Source organism: Myotis lucifugus, unplaced genomic scaffold (assembly GCF_000147115.1).
Source record: "Myotis lucifugus unplaced genomic scaffold, Myoluc2.0 scaffold_3, whole genome shotgun sequence".
NCBI classification, from domain to species: domain Eukaryota; kingdom Metazoa; phylum Chordata; class Mammalia; order Chiroptera; family Vespertilionidae; genus Myotis; species Myotis lucifugus.
The window spans coordinates 12,322,606-12,348,502 of NW_005871051.1; the positions used below are offsets into that span (position 1 = coordinate 12,322,606).

Consider the following 25,897-nt stretch of genomic DNA (forward strand, 5'->3'; position numbering starts at 1 on the left):
AGAAATGAGTTTGAGAAAGTTTGGGTGAAAAGAAAATGGTTACAATCCATTTACAGGAAGAATTCTGATGGTGAGCAGGGACTATATTAAGATTAAGAACTGAGTATATGCTTCCTCCTTGCAACCTATTACAACTGATGAATGAAACTGGAGTCTCTGCCTTAAATTCTAGTAAAAGACAATATTTACACTGGAAAAACAGTGAAGTACTAAGAGTATTTTACATGTTTAAGTAAAATTTATTTAAAATAAAACACTTAAAAAGATATGCGGGAAACATGCAATATGTTACAAGAATTTCAATTTCTTGAGATAAAGAGTTGAGTCCAGGAATCTCAAGAAAACCATGTTACTAAATCAAAAAAGTTATGTTGCTACATTAAGAAATATAGGATGGGGCAAAAATAGGTTTATAGTTTTGAGTATACAAAATAGTTTATTCTTGTATTATTTATTATTATATTTCCCATATGAACAACTATAAACACACTTTTGCCCCATCCTGGACATATTTGGGTTAAATCCTGAATTTTAAAATTATTTTTATGGTTATAAAATTACTATATAACCAATGGGGAAAATCTATAAAATAGAGAAAATATTTTAAAAATTAATAAAGGTCACTTGTGTTCTTTTCCTCACTCTTACCTATATTTTTGACAATAACATTAGGGCTCATTTTGTTTTTCAAGTAACTAATATTTAAAATGCTTATAATAACTGAGACCCTTAGATGCTATTTTAAAACATTTTTTATTAGGTTTGAACTTTCTTGAGTTTGAACTTCCTGGCCCACTGACATTTTCTCTTGTATTCCCACAGCAACTGGGCATATCTTACCATAGCAATCAGCTAGATTTCCCCTGGACCATTAGCTCCATGAAAGTGAGACTGTAATATTTAATTTTGTATTCCCAGAACCTGACACCATCCCTGACCTATGGTTGAAACTTGAATGCTGACCAACTGCATTTTATCCTATTTGATTAAAAAATATTAGAAGTGAATAAAACTTCAAATGTGTGTATGTCTGAGACTATTTCATTGGAGAAAATCAGTACCTGTTAATATATGCTAAAATGTATTACATAATGACTTCTGTTTACATTCCATTTGGCCATGACTTAAATCAGATAGTCACACCTACCTGCAAGGGAGGCTAGGAAATGCAATCATTTTTCTGGGTGGTCTAGTACATTGGATACATGTGGATACATGAATAAGGTGAGTCATTTCCAAGAATTATTCTAATTATATAATATGTATAAACTTACGGGAACAGTTGCTGTTTCTAGCCTTACAAGATGCATTTGTACTTTTGATTAATTAAAATTATTTGCTCTTTTATGATGTAGCTCAGAAAGGTATAAGGAACATTTATTTGAAATTTCAAAGAAAAAATGTGCTAACCTCCCTTTTTCCATATATGGCTAGAGCATTATAAATAAAAATTAATAAAATCTGAATATTTACCATATAATTAGTTTTCTCTTGAATTTTTTCCAAATCCAGGAAACCCATTAGCCAATTTGAAACTATCCTAAATAATTATGGAGACAAGTGAGGGGCATCTAGGAAAAGGCCTTTTTTTCCCCCTGCAGAGAAAGTGAAGCCCAGGAGGCTGAAAAGGAATAGATGGAGAAATAAGAGAAAAACCAGGAGATTCTCGCCAATAAAAATGCAAATGTCTAGAGGATGTGATCAACAATACCATATGCTGCATAAAATTCAAGTAAAATCCTGAAAAATATCCACTAAATTTTTTAACTTTAACAATGAAACATTTCATATATGCAAAAGAAAATAGGAAAGGCATTAAATAACTTTTAAAAAATCCCTATACTCACCATCCTACTTTAAGAAATAGAACAGTATCAATAACTTTGATGCCTTTTGCCTCTTACACCACCCACACAAGCCTGTAAAAGACAATGCTACTTTCCTCCTGATAAATGCGCTGTCACACTGTTCAAAACTCCTGATATTTTGCTGGGCACATTTGCTAAGCTTCCTTGCACCTAAAAATTACTAAATTCTAGCCAGAAGACCATGAAGAGAAGTCACGTGCAGTTCAGGAAGTGATCATCATTCTCCCCTTGCTACTTGTAACAGAGCTGTGGTGGGAGCCACTGTAACCATGTGGAGGAGGGTAATGCTCAAAACATCAAATAGGCAGGAGAGCCTGGCTCCTAGGTAACCACAGGATTAGCATGGCTGTCATGTCTAGAACATTTTCAATCTGTTACAAGACAAAGAAATAAACTTGTATCTTGTTTATGTCACTATGTGGGGTTTTGTCAAATGCAGCTAAACCTGTATCTTTCACTAATACAGTGTGCCTCCTTAATCATATTTTTCTTTCCACTTACAGGAGTAACTGCTATCCTGAATTTTATCACTTCTTTGATTTTCTTTATAGCTTTTCTAAATAAGTCTATGTAATCCTATATAATTTACTACTTAAACCTATGGTTTAAAATGTATATAGACAGAATGTTAATTATATTTTCCTGCTTTATTCCTCAAAATTATGTGTATTCAATTCTCATTCTGTTTATAAATATATACAGTTTCTAGTTTTTTTATTATTATGGAGAACACTAGTGTGAATATCATTATTACAGGGATGGGCAAAAGTAGGTCTACAGTTTATATGTAAATAATACAATAATAAATAAATATTAATTACTTGCATAGCCACAACCATAAGCCTACGTTTGTCCACTCCTGTGTTTGTGTCCTGACACGTGGGTGTAAGAATTTCTTTGGAGTACACTGATAGACATGGAATTACTAGGTTATACAAATACATGAACGCACACAATCAACTTGACTAGATAATTTTTTTTTTACAAAGTAGTTGTAACTGACACTCCAACAGAGCAGACCTTAGTTCCCACTGCTTCAGATTTATGCCAACATAAGTCTTATTTCTGCCAATCTCAGAGCATGCAAATAGTATCTCATGGTTAAAATCTGTATTGCCGTTTACTATTAGAGTTGAGCACCCTTTCAGATCTATAGTTGGTCATTCACTTTTCCTTTGGGGAAATACATGTTTTGATGATTTTTTTTATTGGGATGTCTTTTACTTATTGATTTTTAAGTTCACTTTACACACTCTGGAAAGTTACAAATCATTTTGTGTTCTGTATGTCACTCCCTGGCTGAGCTTCTTTTCACTTTCTTTGTCGTACTTTTTGATGAAGAGACCTTCTTAACTTAAATGTTTCCTTTTATAAATATTGATAACAGTGGTGCCAGGACCATTCAATGAGGGAAAATAGTCTTAACAAATGGTGCTGGGACAACTGGATATTCACAATTAGGAAACAGAAAAATGAAGTTGAACTCTTACCTAACACCATAAATAAAAATTAACTCAAAATGAATCAGCGACTTAAGTAAAAGAGCTTACAGCCATACATATCTTAGTAGAAAACAGAGGCAAATCTTCACTATCTTGAATTAAGCAATGGAGTCTTAGTTATGACACCAAAAGCATACACACACACAAAATAATCGACAATTGGACTTCATCAAAATTAAAAACTTGTGCATCAAAAACATCAGAATCTAAAAAGAAAACCTAAAGGAATGGGTTTTTCTACATATCAAGAATATATAAAGAACTCATCTCAATAAAAGGCAAACAACCCAATTAAAAAATAAGCAAAGAAAAAATAAGCAAAGGACTTAAACAGACATTTCTCCAAAGAAGATATACAAATGGCCAACAAGCACATGAAAATATGCTTAGTATCAACGGTCATTAGGGAAATGCAAATCAAAACCACAATGTGGTACCACATCACACCCACTAGGATGTCTACAAAAATAAAAGCCCAGGAAATAACAAATGTTGCTAAGGAATAACAAGTGTTATAGAAATTTTGGGAACCTCATACACTGCTGATGGGAATTTAAAATATTTAACTGGTGTGGAAAACAGTTTAGTGATTCCTCAAAAAAGTTAAACAGAATTACCATATGACACCCCAATTCCACTACTCAGTAGTATGTGTGAAATTTGCCCCCATATTTTAACATAAATAGTAACATGAACTGTTCCATGTCTTGGCTTTTTTCCCTAGTAAATGATACATCTTACACACCTTTTCGCATTAGTTTGTATAGAGCTCCCTAATTCTTTTTTATAGATTCCAGTGTATGGATACTCGAATGTATTCAACCAGTTCCTATTGATGAACATTTGGGTTATTTATAGTTTTTGCTTTTACAAGAAATGTTGCAATTATTTTATATCATATATCAATTCACATTTAAAAAGTAACTAATTGAGGTGAAATTCACGTTACATAAAATTAACCACTTTAAAGTTAACAATCCAGTGACCTTTAGTCAATTTACAATGTTGTGCAACCATCATGTCTATCTAGTTCAAAAAATGTTTTATCACTCCAAAGTAAAACTCCTTACCCAATAAGCAATTTCTTGCTACTACCTCACATCCCCAGCCCCTGGCAACCACCAATCTCTCATTATGGATTCATCTATTCTGAATTATTTCTTATAAGTGGAATTATACAATATGTGACCTTCTATGTCTGACCTTTTTCACTTAGCACAATGTCTCTGAGGTTCATCCAGACTGTAACATGTATTAGTACTTCATTCTTTTATGGCTGAATAATATTCCAATGTATGTATATACCACTATTTGCTTACAAATTAATGATTAACATTTAGACTATTTCCACCTTTTGGTTATTGTGGATAGTGATGTTATGAACATGTGTGTATATGTACTTGTTTGAATAAGTGTTTTTAAATTTTGGAGGGATATACAGGCATACCTGGGAAATATTGTGGGTTCAGTTCCAGACCACTGCAATAAGGCAAGTATCACAATAAACTGAGTCACACAAATATTTTTATTTTCCAGTGCATGTAAAAGTTACATTTACACTATACTGTAGTCTACTAAGTATGAAATAGCACTATGTCTACAAAAGAAAAAAATGTATATACCTTAATTAAAAAATACTTTATTGCTAAACATGCTAACCATCTTCAGTAAGTCCTATTTTTTAATTTCTTTGCTGTTGGAGGGCCTTACCTTCAATTTGTTAAAAAAAGTAACACCTGTGAAATGAAATAAAGTGCAGCACAAAACAAGGTATGCCTGTAAATGGAATTTATCCATTTTGTTGCATGTTTCTGTATACATTCATACAATTTCATTATATGAATATATTATAAGTTCATATAATCATAGTTATATGAATAATTCAAACTGGATTGTTTACAGTTTGAAGCTATTATAAACAGTGCTTCCCTGAACATTAATATACATGTCCTGCTGATACACAAAGTCACACACTGTTCTAGGGTATCATTCTAGAAGCATACTCTTAAACTACAAGTATGTTTATCTCCAACTTTACTAGAACATACCAAACTATTTACCAACATGCTTGGCAATAACTCTCCCACCAGCACTGTGTTACCACTGCTCTACATCCACACCAATACTTGATATTTTATTTTTAATAATTTTCTAATCTAGTGGGTATAAGAGGGTATCTTGTTCTTTTAATCTTAAGTTTTTCAAATAACCAACGAGGTGGCCACTTTTTTATATTTGTTGGATGGACACAGTCTTTTTTTTATGAACGTGGCATATTCAAATCTTTTGCTCATTTTAAACTGGTTGACATTTTTCTGTCTTAGTAATTCTTCATATTATGACTGAGTTCTATGTTGGTTATGTGTGTGGCAAATACCTTTGCCCGTGTAGCTGCTTATGCTTCACTGACTTGAACAGAAATTCTTCATTTTAATGTAGTTAATTTCATAGCTTTATGGTTTATTAAAATATTTTCCTACTTTGAGATCATCATATATTCTGAGGTACCTTTTAAAATGCCTTTTAATGTTTCCTTTTATATTTAATTCTATAATCCACGTGTGGATGAATATTGTACATGGCAAGGGATAGAGATTCTATTGTATTTTTTCCCATATGAATAACCAATTTTACTATCACTATTAAATTAAGAGTATCCTTTCCTGACTGCTCTGTACTACCATCTGTCTTAAACCAAGTGTCCATTATATACTGGGTCTGTCTCTGAGCTCTCTAAGCTTTCACTGATTATTCCTCTAGCCCTGCACCAATACCACATTGTCTTACCTCCTATAGCTTTAAAATCTGGTAGAATAAGTCCTCCCAATATATTCCTTGACATTGTCACAACTACATTTAAACTTTTGTATTGCCATATAAAATTTTTAAAGAATTTGTCACATTCCAAAACAAACCAAAAACCCCACTACACAAATAAACAAAACCACTTTTTGAGATTTTAATAGGCAATGTATTAAAGCTATGAGTCAATATGAAAAGAATTGACTTCTTGCATTATAGCATTCCCATTTATGAATATATGTACCACTTATCTAGATGTTCTTTAATTCCTCTCAATCAAGTCTTATTTCTGTAACAGATTTGTACACCTCTAGCTAGACATAGTACAAAGTACTTCATAAATTTTGAAAATATTGTTAATCGTATCTTTAAAAATTAATTATACTTTTTTCTGGAAAATAATTTTATAAACTGATTATGAATTCAAATAATTCATGTGTTTATTATCTTGGATTTTCTACAAAATACAACCTACAAATGACCATTTTGATGCTTCCATTATAAACTATACATCTTTTATTGTTTGTCCAACTGTGCTGGATTTCCTTGCAGTAAATGGTGGAATACAAATGACCACAGTGGGAATCCTGTGTCACTACCAACCTGAAAGGAAAAGCCTTCAGAGTTCACCATTAAATGTGATGTTTAACATACACTTTTGTAGATACCCTTTAAAAAATCAGATTAACAAAGTTACTTTTCTTTCAATGCAGGAAAAGTAGTTCTTTGAGGGAGGTTCATAGCTATACAGGACTACCTCAGGAAACAAGAAAAATTCCAAATTAAAAAACAATAGCCCTGTCCCAGTGGCTCAGTTAGTTGGAATGTAGTTCAATACCCAGTCGGAGCACATACAGGAGGCAAACCAATTGATGTTTCTCTCTCTCTTCCTTTCCCTCTCTCTAAAAAATATCAATAAAAAACATATCCCCGGGTGAGGATTAAAAAAAAAACACAATAGAAAAGATCAATGAAACTAAATTGTTAAATTGACAAACCTTTGGTGAAACTCATCAAGAAAAAGAGAGCCAAAATAAATGAAAGAGAAGTTACAACCAACATCACAGAAATATAATAATTAAAGAAAACTATAATCATATGCCAACAAATTCAAAAATCTAGGAAGAAAAAGATAAATTTCTAGATACATATAACCTTCTAAGACTGAACCAGGAAAAAAAAAAAAGAAAACCTAAACAAATTATTAGCAATGAAATTGAAGCAGTAATAAAACTCCCAACAAATGAAAGTCCAGGGCCAGACAGCTTCATAGGTGAATTCTACCGAACACTTAAAAGAACACCTTCATAAAATATTTCAAAAAATACTGAAGACAGAAAAACAAACACTTTCAAACTCATTACTTGAAGCCAGCATTAACCTTATATGAAAACCAGACAAAGACATTATAAAAAAAAAATTACAGGCCAATATCCATAATGAACATATATGTAAAAAATTCTCAATAAAATATCAGCAAGTTGGATTTAGCAATAAAAGAAACATAAGGGTTATATATGTAAATTGGTGTAGCCATTATGTAAAATAGTATGGAGATTCCTCCTAAAATTAAAAATAGAACTGCCATATGATATAGAAATTCCACATCTGGGTATTTAGCCAAAGAAAATAAAGACACTAATTCAAAAAGATATATGTACCCCTATGTTCATTGCAAGATTACTTAACAATAGCCAAGACATGGAAACAACCTAAGTGTCCACTAATAGATGAATAAAGGAGGTATAATACATATATATATAATGGAATATTACTCAGCCATGAACAAGGATGAAATCTTATGCTCTATGACAGCATAGACTGGCCTAAGAGGGTATTATGCTAAGTAAAGTAAGTCAGACAAAGAAAGACAAATACCATATTATTCCACTTATATGTGAAATCTAAAAAACAACAACAAATGAATACATAAAACAAAACCAGACCAATAGATATAGAGAACAAGATATTATTTGCCAAAAAGGAGGAAGGATGGGGGGGGGGGGGACACAAATGTTTTCTTAAGTCAAAGTTCATTCATGCGTTTATTTTCCAAATATTTGAGGAGTTCCTAAAAAATTACTATTTAAAATCAGTAGTTGAATGGTTTCACCCCAGCAAGCTAGACACTCCCTTGGGTGTCATTCATATTCCTGGAAGGAAGGGGCTGAGTTCCTCATCCCTGAGTCCCCTACATCCAGTACAGTAGAGGAGTTTGGTGCACATAAAGATGAACAAATTCATACCATACTCGTTGCCAAAGTGGGAGAAAACACAGTACTTTCAATTCCAGAGTTCTTATCATGAAAAGACAATATTATCAAATTGTGTTTTCTGTACTATTTAGAGATAATCAATTAATTTATCTACATACTCACTTTTACCTAAGTAGTAAACTAACTTATTTTTCAATGTTAAACCAATCATGCATCCCTGGTATGAAACCGACTTTGCCAAATTTCATGTGTTGTTGTTTTTTTATATATATTGCTGGGTTTAGTTGTTACCATTTTGTTTAGAATTTTGGCATCTGGTAAATAACAGAGACAACCTAAAATTTTCCTTTTCAAAACTATCCCTGTTTATATAAAGAGTATGCTAGACTCAATTTCTTTTCTTCAAGTTTGCATAGGATTGAACTATATTTTCCTTGAGATTACTCAGTGGCATTCACTGTTCAATTCAGTTAAGTCATCTGAATCTCAAGTTTTCTTGTGAGAATTTAAATATAGATTCAATTTTTTTAAGTGGTTATGAACTATTTAGGTGTTCTATTTTTTTATTATTAACTTTAACAACTGGTTTTAGAAAAATATTAAGCAGTATTCAAACTACTACTGGCTTAGTTTCCCTCAGACTTTTTTTAAATTTTAGTATTTTTCAAATACAGTTTACATTCAATATTAGTTTCAGGTGTACACCATAGTAATTAGATAATCATATTCTTTACAAAGTGTTCCCTAAGATCTTTAAGACACTAAAAATATATTATTCCTATTTTCTAAGCAACTCCTGCATTGCATATGCAAGTAATCTATAAATCACTGCACTCATTTATGTATTTATAAATTACTTTCTAAGTAACAGAGAAAGTAAATGTCATTTTAACATGTTAATGTTGATGTGACACCTTAGTACAGGAATAGCAAATAATATAGCACGTCTGTTATTAGTCCTTCCTCACTTATGGCAAACATTAGTAATTAATCATAGCCCTCCCCCAAACCCGGATACCAACATCTTTCTCAAGCAGAGCTTCAGGTAGCCAACAGCTACTACCAATCAGTTTCAGTAGGTAAGAAAGATGGGGAATATTTGTTATTCTTTCAAATATTTCTCCTTTATACACAATATAAAGGAGCATGGGTTATAAAAAAATAATCAAGGACCACACAAGTTTAAAGCAATGATTTAAGGTTTGTTTATTTAGGTTCTGAAACATGTGTTATACTCATCCACTTCACAATGAGTTTACAGAATTATGAATCAGATGACACTGAGAGCCAGATTTGGCTCATGTTCTACTGCTAGGTAATCCCTAAATAATGTAAGTATTAATTACCATTAAGACTTGACTTGGGCATTTTACAAAGTGGACTAAGCAATATCATAATTTGCTGTGCCTCTTCGTCCTCTCCTCTTTAAATTTTTTCTTTAATCATATTGAGTCAGTTAAAAAGACTAGTCATTTCTTCTTTGAAATGTTTTTTATATCTGTCCATTTCATTCACTCTTTATAACCTTACATCCGGACTACTGTAGTAGCCTCCTAATTGATCTGTTTTCCATTCTCTTCCCTGAGCATGTTGCCCTATTAAAAGGAACTAAGTCAATCTTTCAAATATATTGATCACCTCCCACACCACCACCATCATTGACTCAATTCCTCAGTGCTCTCATAATCATTGTACCATTATCATCGTTGTTGTCATTCACATTTGATGAGGAGTTATATGCCAGACATTGGGCTAGGTACATTTCTTATTAATATCAACACAACTCTATAAAGTAGACCTATTTTTTCTTATTAATGTGTGATCTTAATATCAACACAACCCTATAAGGTAGACCTATCTTTTCTCTTTATTGCTTGATTCAGCTGATGTCTTCAATAGGGGTTACCTAGCCCTCAATACAGACCCCAAGTGAAAGACTGCTTAATGGTGGCAAATTCTTTCCATCCCTGTAGTATGTATTCCCCTTTGCTGCAACCACCTTCTATCGGTGGAGTCTATTTCTCCATCCCCTTGAACCTGGGCTGGCCACGTGATGTGCTTTGACCTACACAATGCAGCAGAAATGATGTTACTGAGATCCAGGGCCTAGTCCTTGAGAGACTTGCAGCTTCCTCCTGGCCATCGTGAAGCACTGTCCCAAAGGGCATGTAATAAGGCCATTCTAGCTAGCTATTGCAGGATGAGATGTCACAGGAAGAGAACTAAGTCTCCTCGGCCAACAGCCAACACTACCTGCTGGGAGAGCAGGTGAGGGAACTTCTTCCAGCTCCAGCACACTGTAGCCACATGAAGGCAGCCCTACTTTTATGGATGAGAAAAACAAGGCAGTAAGTGATTTTCACAATACTACACACTATTAAGAAGTAGAACTAAGATATTATCTAAATAATGTGTTTTCCAGAATTCATGCATAAAACCACTAAAATGCGCTGCCTCCCCATAGAAAATAATTTGTAGGCTCTTTAGGATTTGGTATTTATATATTTACAATTACATAAAACATATTTTCTCAAAGATACAATGTTATAAATGCTATAAATGTAATTCAAGAAGGGACTGAAGAAGCATATTATGGCCAAAGAAACTTTGTTTAATCTGTAATTGCAAATGAAATTACACTTTAAAGAAAGCTATTAGCCACATTTACACTGAAAGACTTTTATACTAGAATGCTATTCTGGAGAACATGTCCGAATCTTAAATGTGCCTGCCAATGCATTTTCCTAAATCTAAAGATATTACTATTCTGTAGGTAATCAAGTAATATGATACCAAGCATAAAAGAACAGATTCTCTAAGAATAAAGTGTCCTTATAATGAATAGGGTCAAACAGTAAAAGATGTAATTCAGCTATATGCTATGAAGCAAAAAAAAAAACAAAAAACAAAACTAAAATAGCTTTAGACACAACATGGAGTTTTAACAATTGTTGCTGTGGATTGAGATTTCAGAAGAAACAGTCTGAAACAGTTCATAAAAGATTCAGATCCCATGTTTTACTCAAGCTCATGAAAGAAGTAGAGTTAAGAAAGCACTAGCACTGAAAACTGTAATTTATGCTTTATTTAAATAGTGCTATATGTGTCTTTTCATTCCACTTTGTGCTTCAGTTTCCCATATTAAATGGGTTATAAATATTAAGAAATGTATATAAAGTATCTGTAAGTTAAAATAGTACCTGGCATATGATAATTGCTTAATGTTAGTTATTATTTGACATCCTCATTGGAGATTATTGTAAAAAGGGCAAAATCAAGTGAAAATACATACTAATTTATGTTTTTTATTAATTTTGAACAGCAAAGAGATAACAATCTCTGTAATAATGATTCTAAATAATGACGTCAATCCTTATGCCTCTATTTCTTTCATCCTTTTGTTCTGGTAGAACAAATAGAATAACAATTGCCTGTAGAAATGTGGGGGATAAAAGGACACCTAATAAACTCACAGATCTGCCTCATGGGATTTCTAGGCAGAATGTTCAAAATGCTAATTGGTTTCATTTAATTGCCTATGATAAAGTGTGAATGGAGTAGGATGAGCTTAATAAGGATCTGTAATGCTTTCAAGCAGAATTTAGAGAAAATAAGAGCCAACACTTGTTGGTTCAAAAATAAGACTGTTCCTTGTTTCCAGCCACACCAGACGACAAAAAGTTCACACAGTAAGAAATAAAATTTAATCAAAGATCAAAATCCGCATATGCGAAGGGCCAACTTAAGTTAAACATGGATTTTTAACTATGAGGGCATCCTTTTTCTTGAAGGGTAGTACGTGTTGGTAGCTGAGTAGCTCCATCAGTCCATTTCCTGCCTGTAAAATTTTTGGAGTTCCAACAACTTTCATTCATTTGGTCCACTCTCTATCCCTTTCTGTCTAAGCTGGAATATTTCTATTGTTATAACATGTTTAAAAACTTTGCGGGTCTCCCTGTATGTTAAGATGATCCATGTCATTAAAAAAAAGTGGGTTCTCCTTAGATGTTTTCTTATAGCCCCATCTCTGTGCCTGACTTCTGCTAAAATGGTTAATCTGATCCCTGAGTACATGCCTAATCACTCCAGCAAAAGTTTGCCCAGCCACACCCTTGAATTCTTTCCGGAGCATGCCATTACCATTTTTTTGCAACAGGATGAGAATTTTCCAAATTATCAAGTTCTGGTTCCTTTTTACTCAACAATTCCTTCCTGAATCTATCAATTTCTTCTCATATTTTACTATAAGCAAGAAAAAATCAGGAGTGCAAATTCCACACTATGCTTGATAATTTCCTCAGCTAACTATCCAAGAATTCAATGCTTACTAGTCCTATTTTCCACTTAAAAGTGGAATAATTATTCAGCCATGTTATAACAAGGACCACCTTTTCTTCCCCGTCCTAATAACATTTCCTTCAGAAATCTTACCAGAAGCATCCATATTTCTAGTAACATTCTGTTCATGAAGTCAAATGTATTTTATAAGATGATAGCACCTTTGCTGTCTATCCTCCTCACTTCTCTCTCTCTCTGTATATGTGTGTGAGTATACACACACACACTGACTTGTGAGAGAGAAAAACATTGATTTGTTGTTCCACTTATTTATGCACTCATTGGTTGATTCTTGCATGTGCCCTGAGAGGGGACACAAACCTGTAACCTTCCAGTTTTAGGTTACTTATTAAAGCAGTACCCTACTTCCTACTAAGAAACTCTGTATTAGTTTCTAAGGGTTGCTATAACAAATTGTCACAAATTGAGTGCCTTAAAACCATATAAATTAATTTCTCATAGTTCTGGAGGCCAGAAGTCCAAAAGTAAGGTGTTGGCAGAACTGCACTCCTTTGGAAGTATACAGGGGAGAAATGTTCATCTATTTCAGCTTCTGGTGGCTCCTGGCATTCCTTGGCTTGTTGTAGTATAACTCCAATCTCTATCTCCATCCTCACATGGATTTCTTATCTGTCTCTGTGCCTCAATCTCTCTCCTTTCTCTTAGAAGGACACCAGTCACACGATTCAGGGCCCATCCAAATCTAAAATGATCTTATTTCAAGATCATTAACTTAATTACATCTACCAAGACCGTATTTTCAAATAAGGTCACTGTATTAGTTTGCTAATGACCATAACAAAATACCACATCTGCATGGTTCACACAACAAAAATATACTGTTTCATAGTTCTGGAGGCTAGAAGTCAGATGAGGGTGTCAGCAAGATTGGTTTTTGGAGGACTGTGAAGAATCTGTCCCATGCTTCTCCCCTAACTTCTGGTTTTTGCTGCCAATCTTTGGTGCACCTTGATTTGTAGAAGAATAACTCAGTCTTCATCTTCAGACGGCATTCACCCTATGTGCATGCATCTGTGCCCAAATTTTGTTTTTTATAAGGACACCCGTTATATTGAATTAGGGTCCACCCTAATCACCTCATCTTAACTAATTATTTCTGCAACAACACTATTTTAAAATGAGTTCACATTCTGAGGTAGGGGTTAGGACTTCAATATATAAGTTCTGGGGGACACAATGCAACCCTACCCATATTTCATTCCACTATCTTTTGGCTTGCATTGATGGTTTCTTTCTTTTTAAAGTTAAATTTTATTTATCAATTATAGTTTACATTCAATATCACTTTGTATTACTTTCAGATGTACAACATAGTGGTTAAACTTTATAAGTTTTTCCCTGATATTTCCAGTACCCAGCTGGAACCATGCATAAAAATAATAACGCATCACACATTTGCCTGTCATCCTTGTGCAGAGGCCATGCTGATCTTCTCTGTACCATTACAATTTTAGTATGTATGCTACCAGAGAGCATGCCTTCATGGATTTTTTGAGAAGACAGCTGTAATTCTTACCCTTTTTTTATTACAGGTAAGATATTTTTATTTCTGTTTTCAAGATTTTCCCTGTCTCTTGTCTTCTGGAGTTTGAATATGTTATGCCTTGGTGTTTATTTTTTGGTATTTATCCTGCTTGATGTTCTGCTTCCTAGATATGTGGTTTGTTTCTTGTCATAAACTTTGGACAATTCCCAGCTACTTTTAATTCAAATAGTTTTTCTGCTCCATTCTCTTCTAGTCCTCCTGGTATTTCAATTACACATTTGATACACCAGTTGAAATTACCCCAAAATTTTTGGATGTGCTGTTCTGTTTTTTGTTGTTGTTTCCCCTTCCATTTTGTCTTTTCATATTAGTTTGTAAAGTTTCTATTAACCTATCTAAGCTTGCTGATTCTTTCCTCAGCCATGTCCAGTCTACTGATGAGCCCATGAAAGGCATGCTTTATTTAGGTTACAGTGTTTTTGATTCTAGCATTTACTTTTGACTCTTAAGAGTTTCCATCTTTCTGCTTACATTACCATCTGTTCTTGCATGTTTTATACTTTTTCCATTAACGATTTTAACATATTAATCATAGTTAAGAGAATGCTAACATCCTGGTCATAGTTGAGCCTGGTTCTAATGATTTGTTTCTTCAATAAGTTTTTCCTAGCATGCCTTATAATTTTTTTGTTGAAAGCTATGATGTATCAAGCAATAGGACTGAGACAAATAGACCCTGAGGTGTTATATTAATCTGGCTAACAGTGGGACTGTTTTTAATGTCTGGTAGGTGCCAGAGGCCTCAAATTCCTTTAGTGTCCTTGCTTTTGTCTCCCCTGTTGACTTTTGAACTCTTTAAGTACCCCTCCTCCTCAGAGTGTATGCCTTACAGCTGTAACCCACTATTACACTGGAGTCCTGTTGGTGTGTGGTAGTATGTGTATGGGGGTCGGGTGGGGGGAAGCATATCTACCACAGCAGCATAATCTAGTATAATCCTATGATTAAATCTCAGTCTTGGAGTGGTCTGTGACCTTAACAACTGTTTATTTTTCACTCCTATTCCAAATCAGTTGAGAAAGAAAGGCTACCGGGGCAGGAGTGGGAGAAATGCTCTTCTTCCAGGAGTTAAGGTTCTGATAAAATCTTTTCACCTCAAGAGTAAGCCTTGTTAAGGCCAATTCTCTGGGTTTGTTTCATACAGGTACTTCCTTCCATGTCAGAGCCACTAGGGATCATTCTTAGCTCTTCACTGTGAGAACTTAGTGGGTTGCCTAGAAGTAAAGCCCATGAAAGTGTGGGGGCTTCCGAAGAGTGTGGTCCCCAGGAGTTTTCACTCTCAAGCTAGTCTGCACTCAGCATCCTGCAATTCATCAAAATTACCATTTATTTTTTTATATGTAATACCTTAATCAATAAAGAAAAAAAATAGTGGGAAAAAATTACCATTTAAGTGTTCTACCAATTACTTTAGGGCTACTATGGCTTCTGCTCCAGTAAGGTAAGAGGACCTTGGCTGTGACTCTCTGAATTTGCTACTCAATTCTCTTATGAGTCTCTAAATTTTAGAGTCTAAAAAGTCCTGCTCATGTCTTTAATAATATGATAATTGGGGGGGGGTAATTTATACATTGTTGTTGTAATGAGAGTGATGATCAGGCAACCATATGCTACCTAAGAGCGAAGACTCCCACCGCTCTCCATCACCCTTATATAAGCTTCTTTCAACCAGTGCTCTAGTAGAGTTAAGTGCTATAGAAAATTATCTTAAAATTTTTTTTTCAATACTTCCAAGAATGCTACATTGCTAGTACCATTCTAGGCACACAGAAGCTAGTTTATTATATAAAATAAATGACTTAGCTATTTTATCCCTTCATATTTCAATGTGTATTTCTTAGAATAAGGATATTTTCTTACATAAAAGCAAATCACCAATGAGGAAATTCAACATTGTATACAGTATTTTTATATAATCTACCATCAATAGTCTAGCTTTGTCAATTGTCCTAATAATTTTTCCCCTCCAAAAGCATTCTGATTTGGATCATATATTCATTTGGTTATCATAATTTTTTAGTCTTTCTTTCAATCTCTAACAGTTCCTCAGGCTTCCTTGGCTTTCATAACACTGACATTTTTTAAAGAATACAGGCCAGTTGTCATTTTTAATAGCATATTTCTGGTTTTGGCTTTGTCTGATGTTTCCTCATGATTACATCCAGGTTATGTATCCCTGGCCGGAATATTACACAGCAATATTGTATCCTTACTTTTGATCACTCAAGCAAGGTTATCATCTGGATCTCTACCATGTAGTTAAAACCTTGCAAACATCCTGCTCCTCATCAAACCTTTCAGTCCTGACCCCAGATTTTTCACCCATTTATGATGCTTGCTCAATCAATCTTTACCATGATTACTGCAATGATTCTCTAATTTCACTTCTCACTCCACATTTATTAATCAGCATTCTACTATATGCTAAAGTCCACCCCATTCCCCTTTTTATCTCTCTCTCACTCTCTTTCATTAATATGGACTAATGGCTCCTATTTTCCCAATGCTTCATTACTATCCATAGTTATTTGGGTGCTCAAATAGTCCCTAATTTGACCAATGAAAGCCTCTTTAAACTAGCTCCTGGCTTCTTTTGATATACCCCCATCTTTTTTTTTTTTTTTGAGCACTTCGTCTTTTCTGATAACACCTAATATCTTCTCTTACCCAGCCCCCAAAATCAGCCATTTCTCCTGGTTCCTTTCAATAGGGAATGGTATTAGTGCCAGATGTACTCACTGCTATTAGGGTAGTTTGAGTCTGGACCTGTTATATCCAATTTGGTAGCTATTATGCACCTGTGGCTATTTAAATCAAAATTTAAAAAAAATTAAAAATACAGTTTCTCAGTTGTACTAGCCACATTTCATGTGCTCAATAACAACATGTATTTAATAGCTATCGTATAAGACAGCACCAATATTTATAGAACATTTCCAGCATTGCAGAAAGTTCTATTGGATATTACTGTTCTAGACCCCTTCACAAGGCAAATTTAGGCAACACAAGCACATAATCACACGTTCTCATAAGTTTTCACTCTCCATTACCTTTTAAATACCTTCCTATGTCCCCCTACATTAATTTTTTCTCATATTAAATAATTATTTGTTGAGCATATACTATTGGGTAGTTACTGTTCAAGGCCCTGTATATTTAGAAATGTACATCCCTTTTCTCTAAAAAATTAAATGTAATGAGAAGATAAAAATAAATGATTATAATAAAAAATGTATTATAATAATACAGGATGTTACATCAATATATACCCCATAGTGGGGATGTCAAAAAAGGCTTCCTGAGAGAAATTACATTTATTAAGTTTAGAAAGGTAAATAAATATTAACCTGGAAATTTTAGGATAATTTTTGGGTGGGGGCATTTGCTATTCTCCATCAGTATTTTTCGTCTCTGTTCCAATTATTCATTTAAAATGCTTTCTATATCTCCCCATACCTTGTCAAAATTCTGTTTATCTTTGCCAATCTTTTATGATGCATTTCTTAGTACCTCTGACCAGACAAAGCCCAACCCAAACATATACTGTCTTTACTGATTTCTAGTACACAAAAGATTTGGTTTATTTTTGTTGTTATTAATGTAATGGGTAAGAACATGGTATTAAAATCAGACTTATTGCTTACTAGCTGTGTGACCTTGGGCAAGCTACTTAATGTCCCTAAAACTCAATTTCTGCATGCAAAGGAGGGATTAATAATAACCCATAGTTAAATGTTTGAGGATTAAATAAAACAACGTATTGAACATTCTTAGCACTGTGACTGGGATATGTAAATTATATGGTCTACTAGTAATAATAATCTTACACTTGTTTCTGTTTTTGCTAGAAGTTTTAAATTTGTTCACACCTTTCAAATCCAATTTTTACATTATCAAGGCACACATACGTATTTTAATAACATCTAGCAAATCCCCTAAATTATTCAGATTCTTTCCAGTCCATATATTATGGCATATTCACATGTAAAATATTGTTGATAGACAATTCTATTTGTAACTACAAAATTACAAAATCAATTTCAAAAATGTTATTTACCTATTGCTTGCAGCAACTTTAAATAAAAAACATTAAATATGACTTCATATGTAAGGTCATTAAATAAAAATATATTCCCATTTGTAAATTCTGAAATAAAACAAATATTTTCAAATTGGTGGAGCATACTAATAATAACTGCTACTAAATAGTAAAAATCAATCTATTAATAAAAACCAATTTGTCAGAATCCACATTCCTATTTATAATTGAATCCTACAAAGCCACATTTATAATTGGTTACTAATGAAATAAAGCATCTTGATTTTTATACAAATATATTTTAAATACTTAATGTAGTCATAGAAACAATTATTAAGTGACAGCATCAAGATGAATTTCTTTCCTTTGACATACTCTTTAAAAATATATTGGGGAAAAAAGCATGTCATATAAGAACTAGAGATAAACTTATTTTGCCCTTCATCACAGTTTGTTTAAGTATGCATTGAGAGATAAATCCCTGACAATTTGCAAATAAATGAAAACTATGTTTTTCATAAAGAATGCTTTTAAAAAATATATTTTATAATTTTTAGAAAGAGGGAAAAGGAGAGGGAGAGAGAAAGAGCAACATCAATATGACAGTGAGACATCAATTGGCTGCCTCCTGAACACTCCCTACCAGGGATAGAGCCCACAGGCATGTGCCCTGACCAGGAATTGAACCAGCAGCCCTTTGGTGCATGGAATGACGCCCAAGTAACTGAGCCACAATGGCCAGATGTTTTTAATGAAGTTTATTTTATTTGTAAAAAGTGTATGTATGGACATAAAAATTGCACTGTTTACAGTCAGTCTAGAAAAAGGAAATGGAATGCTCACCAGGGTTCACAATTACCAAACCTAAGCAGAGAGCAATGCCATTTCCTCCAAAATAACTGACACCTATGAAGATTTTGCTTATTTTTCTTTACTAAGGAAAGAAATATGTGGGTTTTCCTTATTGCCCTTACCAGTAAAATTTAAAAAATAATCTTGATATGTAATTTTCCTTCAGGTTAGTTTTAGTAGTCAATTTTTAAAAATGGGGATGTGAGAAATTCAGAATACACTGCTGTTTAAAAATTAAATTCCACTAATACATTGTCAATACCTATTATGTCACTTATAAACTATATATTTAAAACTTTCTACATGTAATTATTCTAAATAACCATGCACAATCCATATCCTTTTGTACATGAAATATATTGATGGTAAAATCGTTCATGTTTCCTAAAGACAAACTTACCTGCGGAGTCCAATACAAAGTAGGGCTCAATCTGTAGAGTTTTCTTTTGTGGAAACTCTGAAGTGGCCTTGTTCGAGCTGCTGTACTCATGACAGTCAAGGATGGAGATTTCAATCTTGTCCTGTCTTTTCTCCTTTTCTTACTGTGCTTCTGGTTAAGTAACCAGCTACTCGAGGAAGAGAGCTCATCTAAATTCTCTGAAGTACTGAAATGCCATGAAATAATTGGGGAGTGGAGGGAATAAAACAAAACAAACAAACAACAAAAAAGACAAAGAAAACTAAATGTAAATTGCCTTAATCTATTATGACAGAAGAGTATTAATTTTAGCCAACTTTGTGGTAACAATTGGTGAAAGAATCTATATGAATGGGGAATTATATATTCAAGCTGTGGAAATAATTTCTATTTCTATTTTCTCCTGCAAAACAAATATCCCATAGGTTAGAAATGGTCACATGGGTTCTCCAGTACTTCATGTATGTTACATAGTGTTGTAACTATTTAAATCTAATGATTTTTGCATATGGGTGAAATTACATAGGATTGTAAGTTTAAAATAGTGCTCATCTCATCACTGCATTAGTTGCTCTTAAGCACTACATACAATTCCAGTGAATTTTGAAACAAAAATGCAATCCTACTATATTTAGGATTTTCTTAAACTTCTAATGATAAAGTCATAATTATAAAATAATGAAACAGATCACACAAAGTACATTTAGAAAGCATATTAATTTTATAATTATTCTTCAAATTAATTTTTAAACATTGTATTTAAATATTTTAAAGCTCAGAACCTCAGGGAGGGAAGTTAATGCTTATACCATACAAATTTAACTTCCTTTATATCAGTACATATATATAAAATAATTATACTTTTCAGGTAATACAACATACCAATTTCAACCTTACTGATATAGACAGAAGCTAGTCAATTTAGTATTCTCAAATCAACAAGTGAATCTGCTATATGTGATATATAAGTTCTAATCAATATCTAAGTTCTAAATATGCTATTTAGTTCAAATAGAATCAATATTTAATGATAAATATAAGATATGGTTTCTCTATGGCAATATTACTGGTTTTAAATCAAATTTATGGTTGCTATAAAATATTCTATTAGCTTGTGGATAAAACAAGTAATTGAAGAATGACTGACATAGAAATAAGAAACAAAAAACAAAGGTACCTAAATGGCTTATGTTGGTAAAACCAAAGAAAATAATTAAATATGAATTTAGCAACTATCATACATTCAACAAATACATAATTGATTATGCACTATTGGTCAGGTCAGTATAGGAAAAAAAGCCTATAATAACTATTTCACTTCAAAAATATTAACGAGTCTGCAGAAAGCTCTAGTCAATAATGTTTTAAGTCCCAGTTTATAACCACTCTAAAGATCTGAGAAAGACCTAACATAATGCTACTTTCAAATTAACAGATCCAATATATCCTGATGTTACTTTATGTGAAATATATGTCTTACTATGGAAAATTTTAAGTGCATCACTGCTAAATAACAGTTTTCTTTTGAGAAACCATCCATGAAACTGGGCTATCATGTCAAGGGTAACCAGAAGGCGTAGATGATAGCCTTCTATCAAGTTAGGCACTTGGCAGGGCAGGTGGCTGGCACTGAATTGAGTCAAGGTCAGGAAGAAGAGAGGTTTCAGAGGTGATCAAGTCACAGAGCTAGGATCCAGGAGAGCATAGATCCAACACTAAAAAAGATTGTTTGTCCAGCAAGTTAGAAACAACTTTAGGAAGATTATACTGGATCCTTGAAAGAGCTAAGGGCTCTTATTCTAGGAGCCTGAAGCAGTTAACTAACTCTTCTATTTACAACTCTTTCATTGTTGATGAGCCCTTAGTTTCCCCCTTGTCACAGGAGGCTTAGTCCTAAAGAAGGTGAGCAACCATCTCCTCTTTGAATGATAACATAAGCTTTTGCACTGGCTAGAGGCTCACAAGCTGATTTAAAGAAAAGCTTGTCATTCGTGTCACTAAATGTTGTATTTTCAACTTTTTAAGGTAGCTAACATTATCATAGGAAAGAAAGTTTAGTTTTATTCTTTTTCTTAATTTAAGTATGTTCCAAGCTGCAGACAATTCATCCTTAGATGACACTAACACTTTCTAACTACTAAGGATCCTTGTAAAGTGTCATCAAAAGTTACCATTCTCGACCTATATACTGAAAACTACAAAACATTATTAAAAGAAATCAAAGAAGACACAAAGAAATGGAAAGATATTCTGTCTTCATGGTTTGAAAGAATCAACATAGTTTAAAATGGCCCTATTACCCAAAGCAATATACAGGTTTAGGGCAACCCCATCCAAATCCCAAAGGCATTTTTAAAAGAAGCAGAACCAAAAAATCATCAGATTTCTATGGAACCACAAAAGACCCTGAATGGCAAAAGCAAACTTGAGAAAAAAAATTTAAAAAAGAACAAAGCTGGAGTATCACACTGGAAGTATTGTTAAATTATATCACAAAGTGACAATAATCAAAACACATGGTATTGACAGAAAAACAGGAACACAGAACAATGGAACAGAATTGAGACTAGAAATAAACTCATATATATATATATATATGCAAATATATAAATGGGCAAATAATTTTTGACAAAGGAACCAAAAACATACTATAGAGAAAAGAAAGCCTCTTCAATAAATGGTGCTGGGAAAATTGGAAAGCCACATGCAAAAGAATGAAACTAGACTGCTATCTGTCATCATATATTAAAATGAACTTGAAATGGATTAATGACCTAAATATAAGACTTGAAACAATAATCTACAAAGAAGAAAATATAGTACTAAACTTATGGACCTTGGTCTTAGAGAAGATGTTATGAATTTAGACCTCAAATGCAAGGGAAGTAAAAGCAAAAGTAAATTAATGGGACTATATCAAACTTAAAAGCTTCTGCATAGCAAAAGAAACTACCAACAAAATAAAAAGGCAATGAACTGAATGGGAGAAAATATTTGCAAACAATACCTCCAATAAGTGGATGATATCCAAATATATATAAAGAACTCATATAACTCAACACCAAAAAAACCCCAAACAATCCAATTAAAAAATGGGCAGGAGACCTGAACACTTTTCCCAAGAAGACATACAAATGGCCAACCAATTTATAAAAAGATGCTCAACATTAAAAATAAGCATTTTTGCATATGTTACATACTTCCTATACACATAATTTTTTAATAGTTACATGACATTCCATCCAGTGGTTATATAACATTCCCTATATACATTTATTTAAACATTCCCTATAGCATTGGGTTTTAGACTTATATTAATAGAGGTAAACAGAGGAAAGCAATTTTTTCCTACTGCCATTACTTTAAAAATACAGCAGGGGATGTTTTGTTTTCTTACTGATGTTCTGTACATCTCTAATACAATCACTAATGTCATTCATATGCACCTAAAATTATGTTGAAAATTTCAACCTGGAATGGGCTGTTAACAAATGTTTTCTCATAACTGAGAAGTGACTATAAAATAGTACGAGGGTAAAAGAATTACTTTATATGTGATTAGTTTGCCAGTTTAACTGCAGTTTTTCAATTAGGATACCCAATTAGAAAGGATGTCTGCATTTCGTGCGGTAATTGCCATTAGTGGAAATAAATAGCATGGCAGTGATTCACTAAAATTTAATTTCATATCATATTCTGGGACTCATTAAAGCAAAACAAACAGCAGCAGCAACAATAAAAAACTAGACATTATTTCAAATAGAAATTCACTTTCTCTGAGATAATACCCCATAGGGTAAACAAGGATCCATTTACAACATTTTATTTTCATTTTAGAGTCTGAGATCTAAAAACCAATAACTATCTCTATGATAGTAAAATGTAATGCTTCATTTGTATGAAGACTCAATATTTTCAGTTGCTCAGTTCCTGGTGACTCATCTCAGACCCTGCTGCCAAGATTAACAAAGCCAAAAACAACAATTCTGACTCTGGCAGATACTGCCGCTAAATGAGAAATGGGGGCTGGGAATCAATGACTAACAAGTGGACAAACAGGTGCCCTGGAAAATAATTAACCAAGAGAATTTGCTGTAGCGATTGTGAGAAAGCATCATTAAAATATTTAAAAACTGACCTTAAATACTTTTTAAAATTATATTATACAGGCAGTTCTATGTGGTTCACTAAAAAAATATACAGAATAGGTGGCTAAACTTTAAAAATTCACAGTTTAAATTTCTTCTAACCTACTTATAAATAAAAACCACAACAAAATGTGATATAAAGCTAGGATATACATATATTTATTAAAAGATCTGCACTTATAAGAGTATTTATCTGGCAATCCAAGTATACAGAATACAGCTGAAATAGCAAAAGTCTGTTAAATAAACTAAAAAGATCTCAGTAAGCTCATGCATGAAAGCTCACTCCTGTTGCTGTGCTGAGGCCTTCTCTCTTACTAGAGAATGTCTCTTACTACAGTACAGATGCATCTACCATTTTGGTCATCTGACTTTCTAATCCAGAGTTAAATTAGATGAGAGGAAGCAGGACTGCAGGAAACAGCCCTGAGAGCAACAACTAAAATGTGGAAAAAGAAAGAAATATGGAATGCTTATTACCTGCAAAAAATCTTGAAAGACATTTCATTCATTCAACAAATATGTATTCATGCTCATGATGTGACTCTTACTGCTAGGAAAATAGCAGGTAATAAGACAGATAAACAAAAAAGTCCTACTCTTATGGAGTTTACTTTTTCATCCAGGAAGACAGATAATAAACAAGTTTAAAAAATAAAATATCACACTTATTTCACTTGATCCTCATAAGGAGCCAGGATGCAGACTGTTCTCATTTCAACTGTGACATAAAGTTGCCTAAAATCACAATGCTACCAAGTGGCAGAGCTGGGATTAATCTTAGAACTGATTCCAAAGTGATATTCTTAATGGTGCGTTTTCTTCATAGCACTTTATCAGGCTATAAAATTACATTTATTTGTGCAATTATTCGGTTGATATCATTTTCTCCTACAAACTAGACTCTATTCCACGAGGACAGAGACCACATTTTTTTGTTCAAACATCGCAAAAATGGTATATATATCTGCTGTGCCCAATCCAATGCCTGATGCACTGAAGTTGCTCAGTAGGTATTTGTTAACTATTAAGTGAATTATTTTACAGATATACAACTATTAATAGCCCCTGAGGATGTGGTCATAGTGATGAGCCTGAGTTACCAAAAAATGGAATTAGTTCAGTATCATCCAAGAAAGGCAATGTGTAATAAATTTTATTAAAACAATTCTTCCCAAATGGTTTATTTTAAAGTTTTTGGCACCTGGGTAGAGTCATCATTCCTCCTACTGTCTTGGGTACCTTTTTCCATAATACCTTCTAGGTTACTAACACATGTTGGGTAATTTCTATTTACTAAATTTCTTGAGTTAAGCTAACATAAAATTATTATGCCCAAAGCAAAGCATAATAGTGGTGTTATAAAAATATATACATTTTAGACTGTATTGAAACTTTTATGTTTTTATTTTTCATGTGTTTGAAAAAAAGGGAATTCCTCAAAAATAAACATTTACTTGAAGAATATTAGCACTAGAAGCTATTTTAGAAAATATTTGTGTCCCAGTAAATTTAAAGATAAAGAAGTGAGGTGTAAAGAAATGAATGACTTGCCCAAGGTCACAAAATGTCTAAAACAAAAAGAATATGTAAAATGTGTACTCCCATAACCACCAGTTACTCTAAAGCTACTAAATTATTTTAAAAAACACTATAATTGAATAAGAATAAACAAACATTAAAACTTGGGGGGGGGGTGAGGAGTAAGAGATTAAATACCCCAAGATGGTTTTTTCAGAAGGTATGTTTTAGGTAATATGAGAATAAAACCTAACAGTGTAAGTTACAGTATCCCATACAAACTAAGCAGACCAAAGGATAGCAACTTTATATCTTCCCAAGAGATGTGACTCCCAATACTTGTATAATGAATGTCTTTAGTAATAGCTGGCCTATAAATCTTTATAGGACCCCAAATCTTTATCCTAACTCAAGCCACTTTGAAGCACTTTTTTAAAAAAGTAACTATAGTTCTAAATCAATGACTAGTATGCTGCCCAAGGAAAGAAATAACAGATTGTATCTACAATTATTACATACATTATGTCATTATGTAAAAATATCAATGGCTAATATTATTAAGCTGTTTCTTCTGTACCAAGCATTGTTCTAAGATACATATATTATCTCATTTACTTCTCACAGAA

General features: G+C 33.1%; 1 protein-coding gene and 1 non-coding gene across 7 annotated transcripts in view; both read right to left on the reverse strand.

Annotated features, from left to right (window-relative positions):
• KANSL1L (KAT8 regulatory NSL complex subunit 1 like) overlaps window positions 1–25,897 on the reverse strand; it is an 84,918-nt gene that overhangs the window by 21,160 nt on the left and 37,861 nt on the right. For 5 of the 6 annotated variants that reach the window (XM_023760853.1, XM_023760846.1, XM_023760857.1 and 2 more), the window contains one exon: window positions 19,585–19,789. The exons of the other annotated variant lie outside the window; for it this stretch is intronic. In XM_023760853.1, coding sequence (XP_023616621.1) covers window positions 19,585–19,789 — 205 coding nt within the window. The remainder of the gene's footprint in view (window positions 1–19,584; window positions 19,790–25,897) is intronic. 6 annotated transcript variants of the gene reach the window in all.
• On the reverse strand, window positions 14,119–14,223 carry LOC111828109. Its single transcript, XR_002831894.1, has one exon. It is a non-coding gene; the product is annotated as a U6 spliceosomal RNA (small nuclear RNA).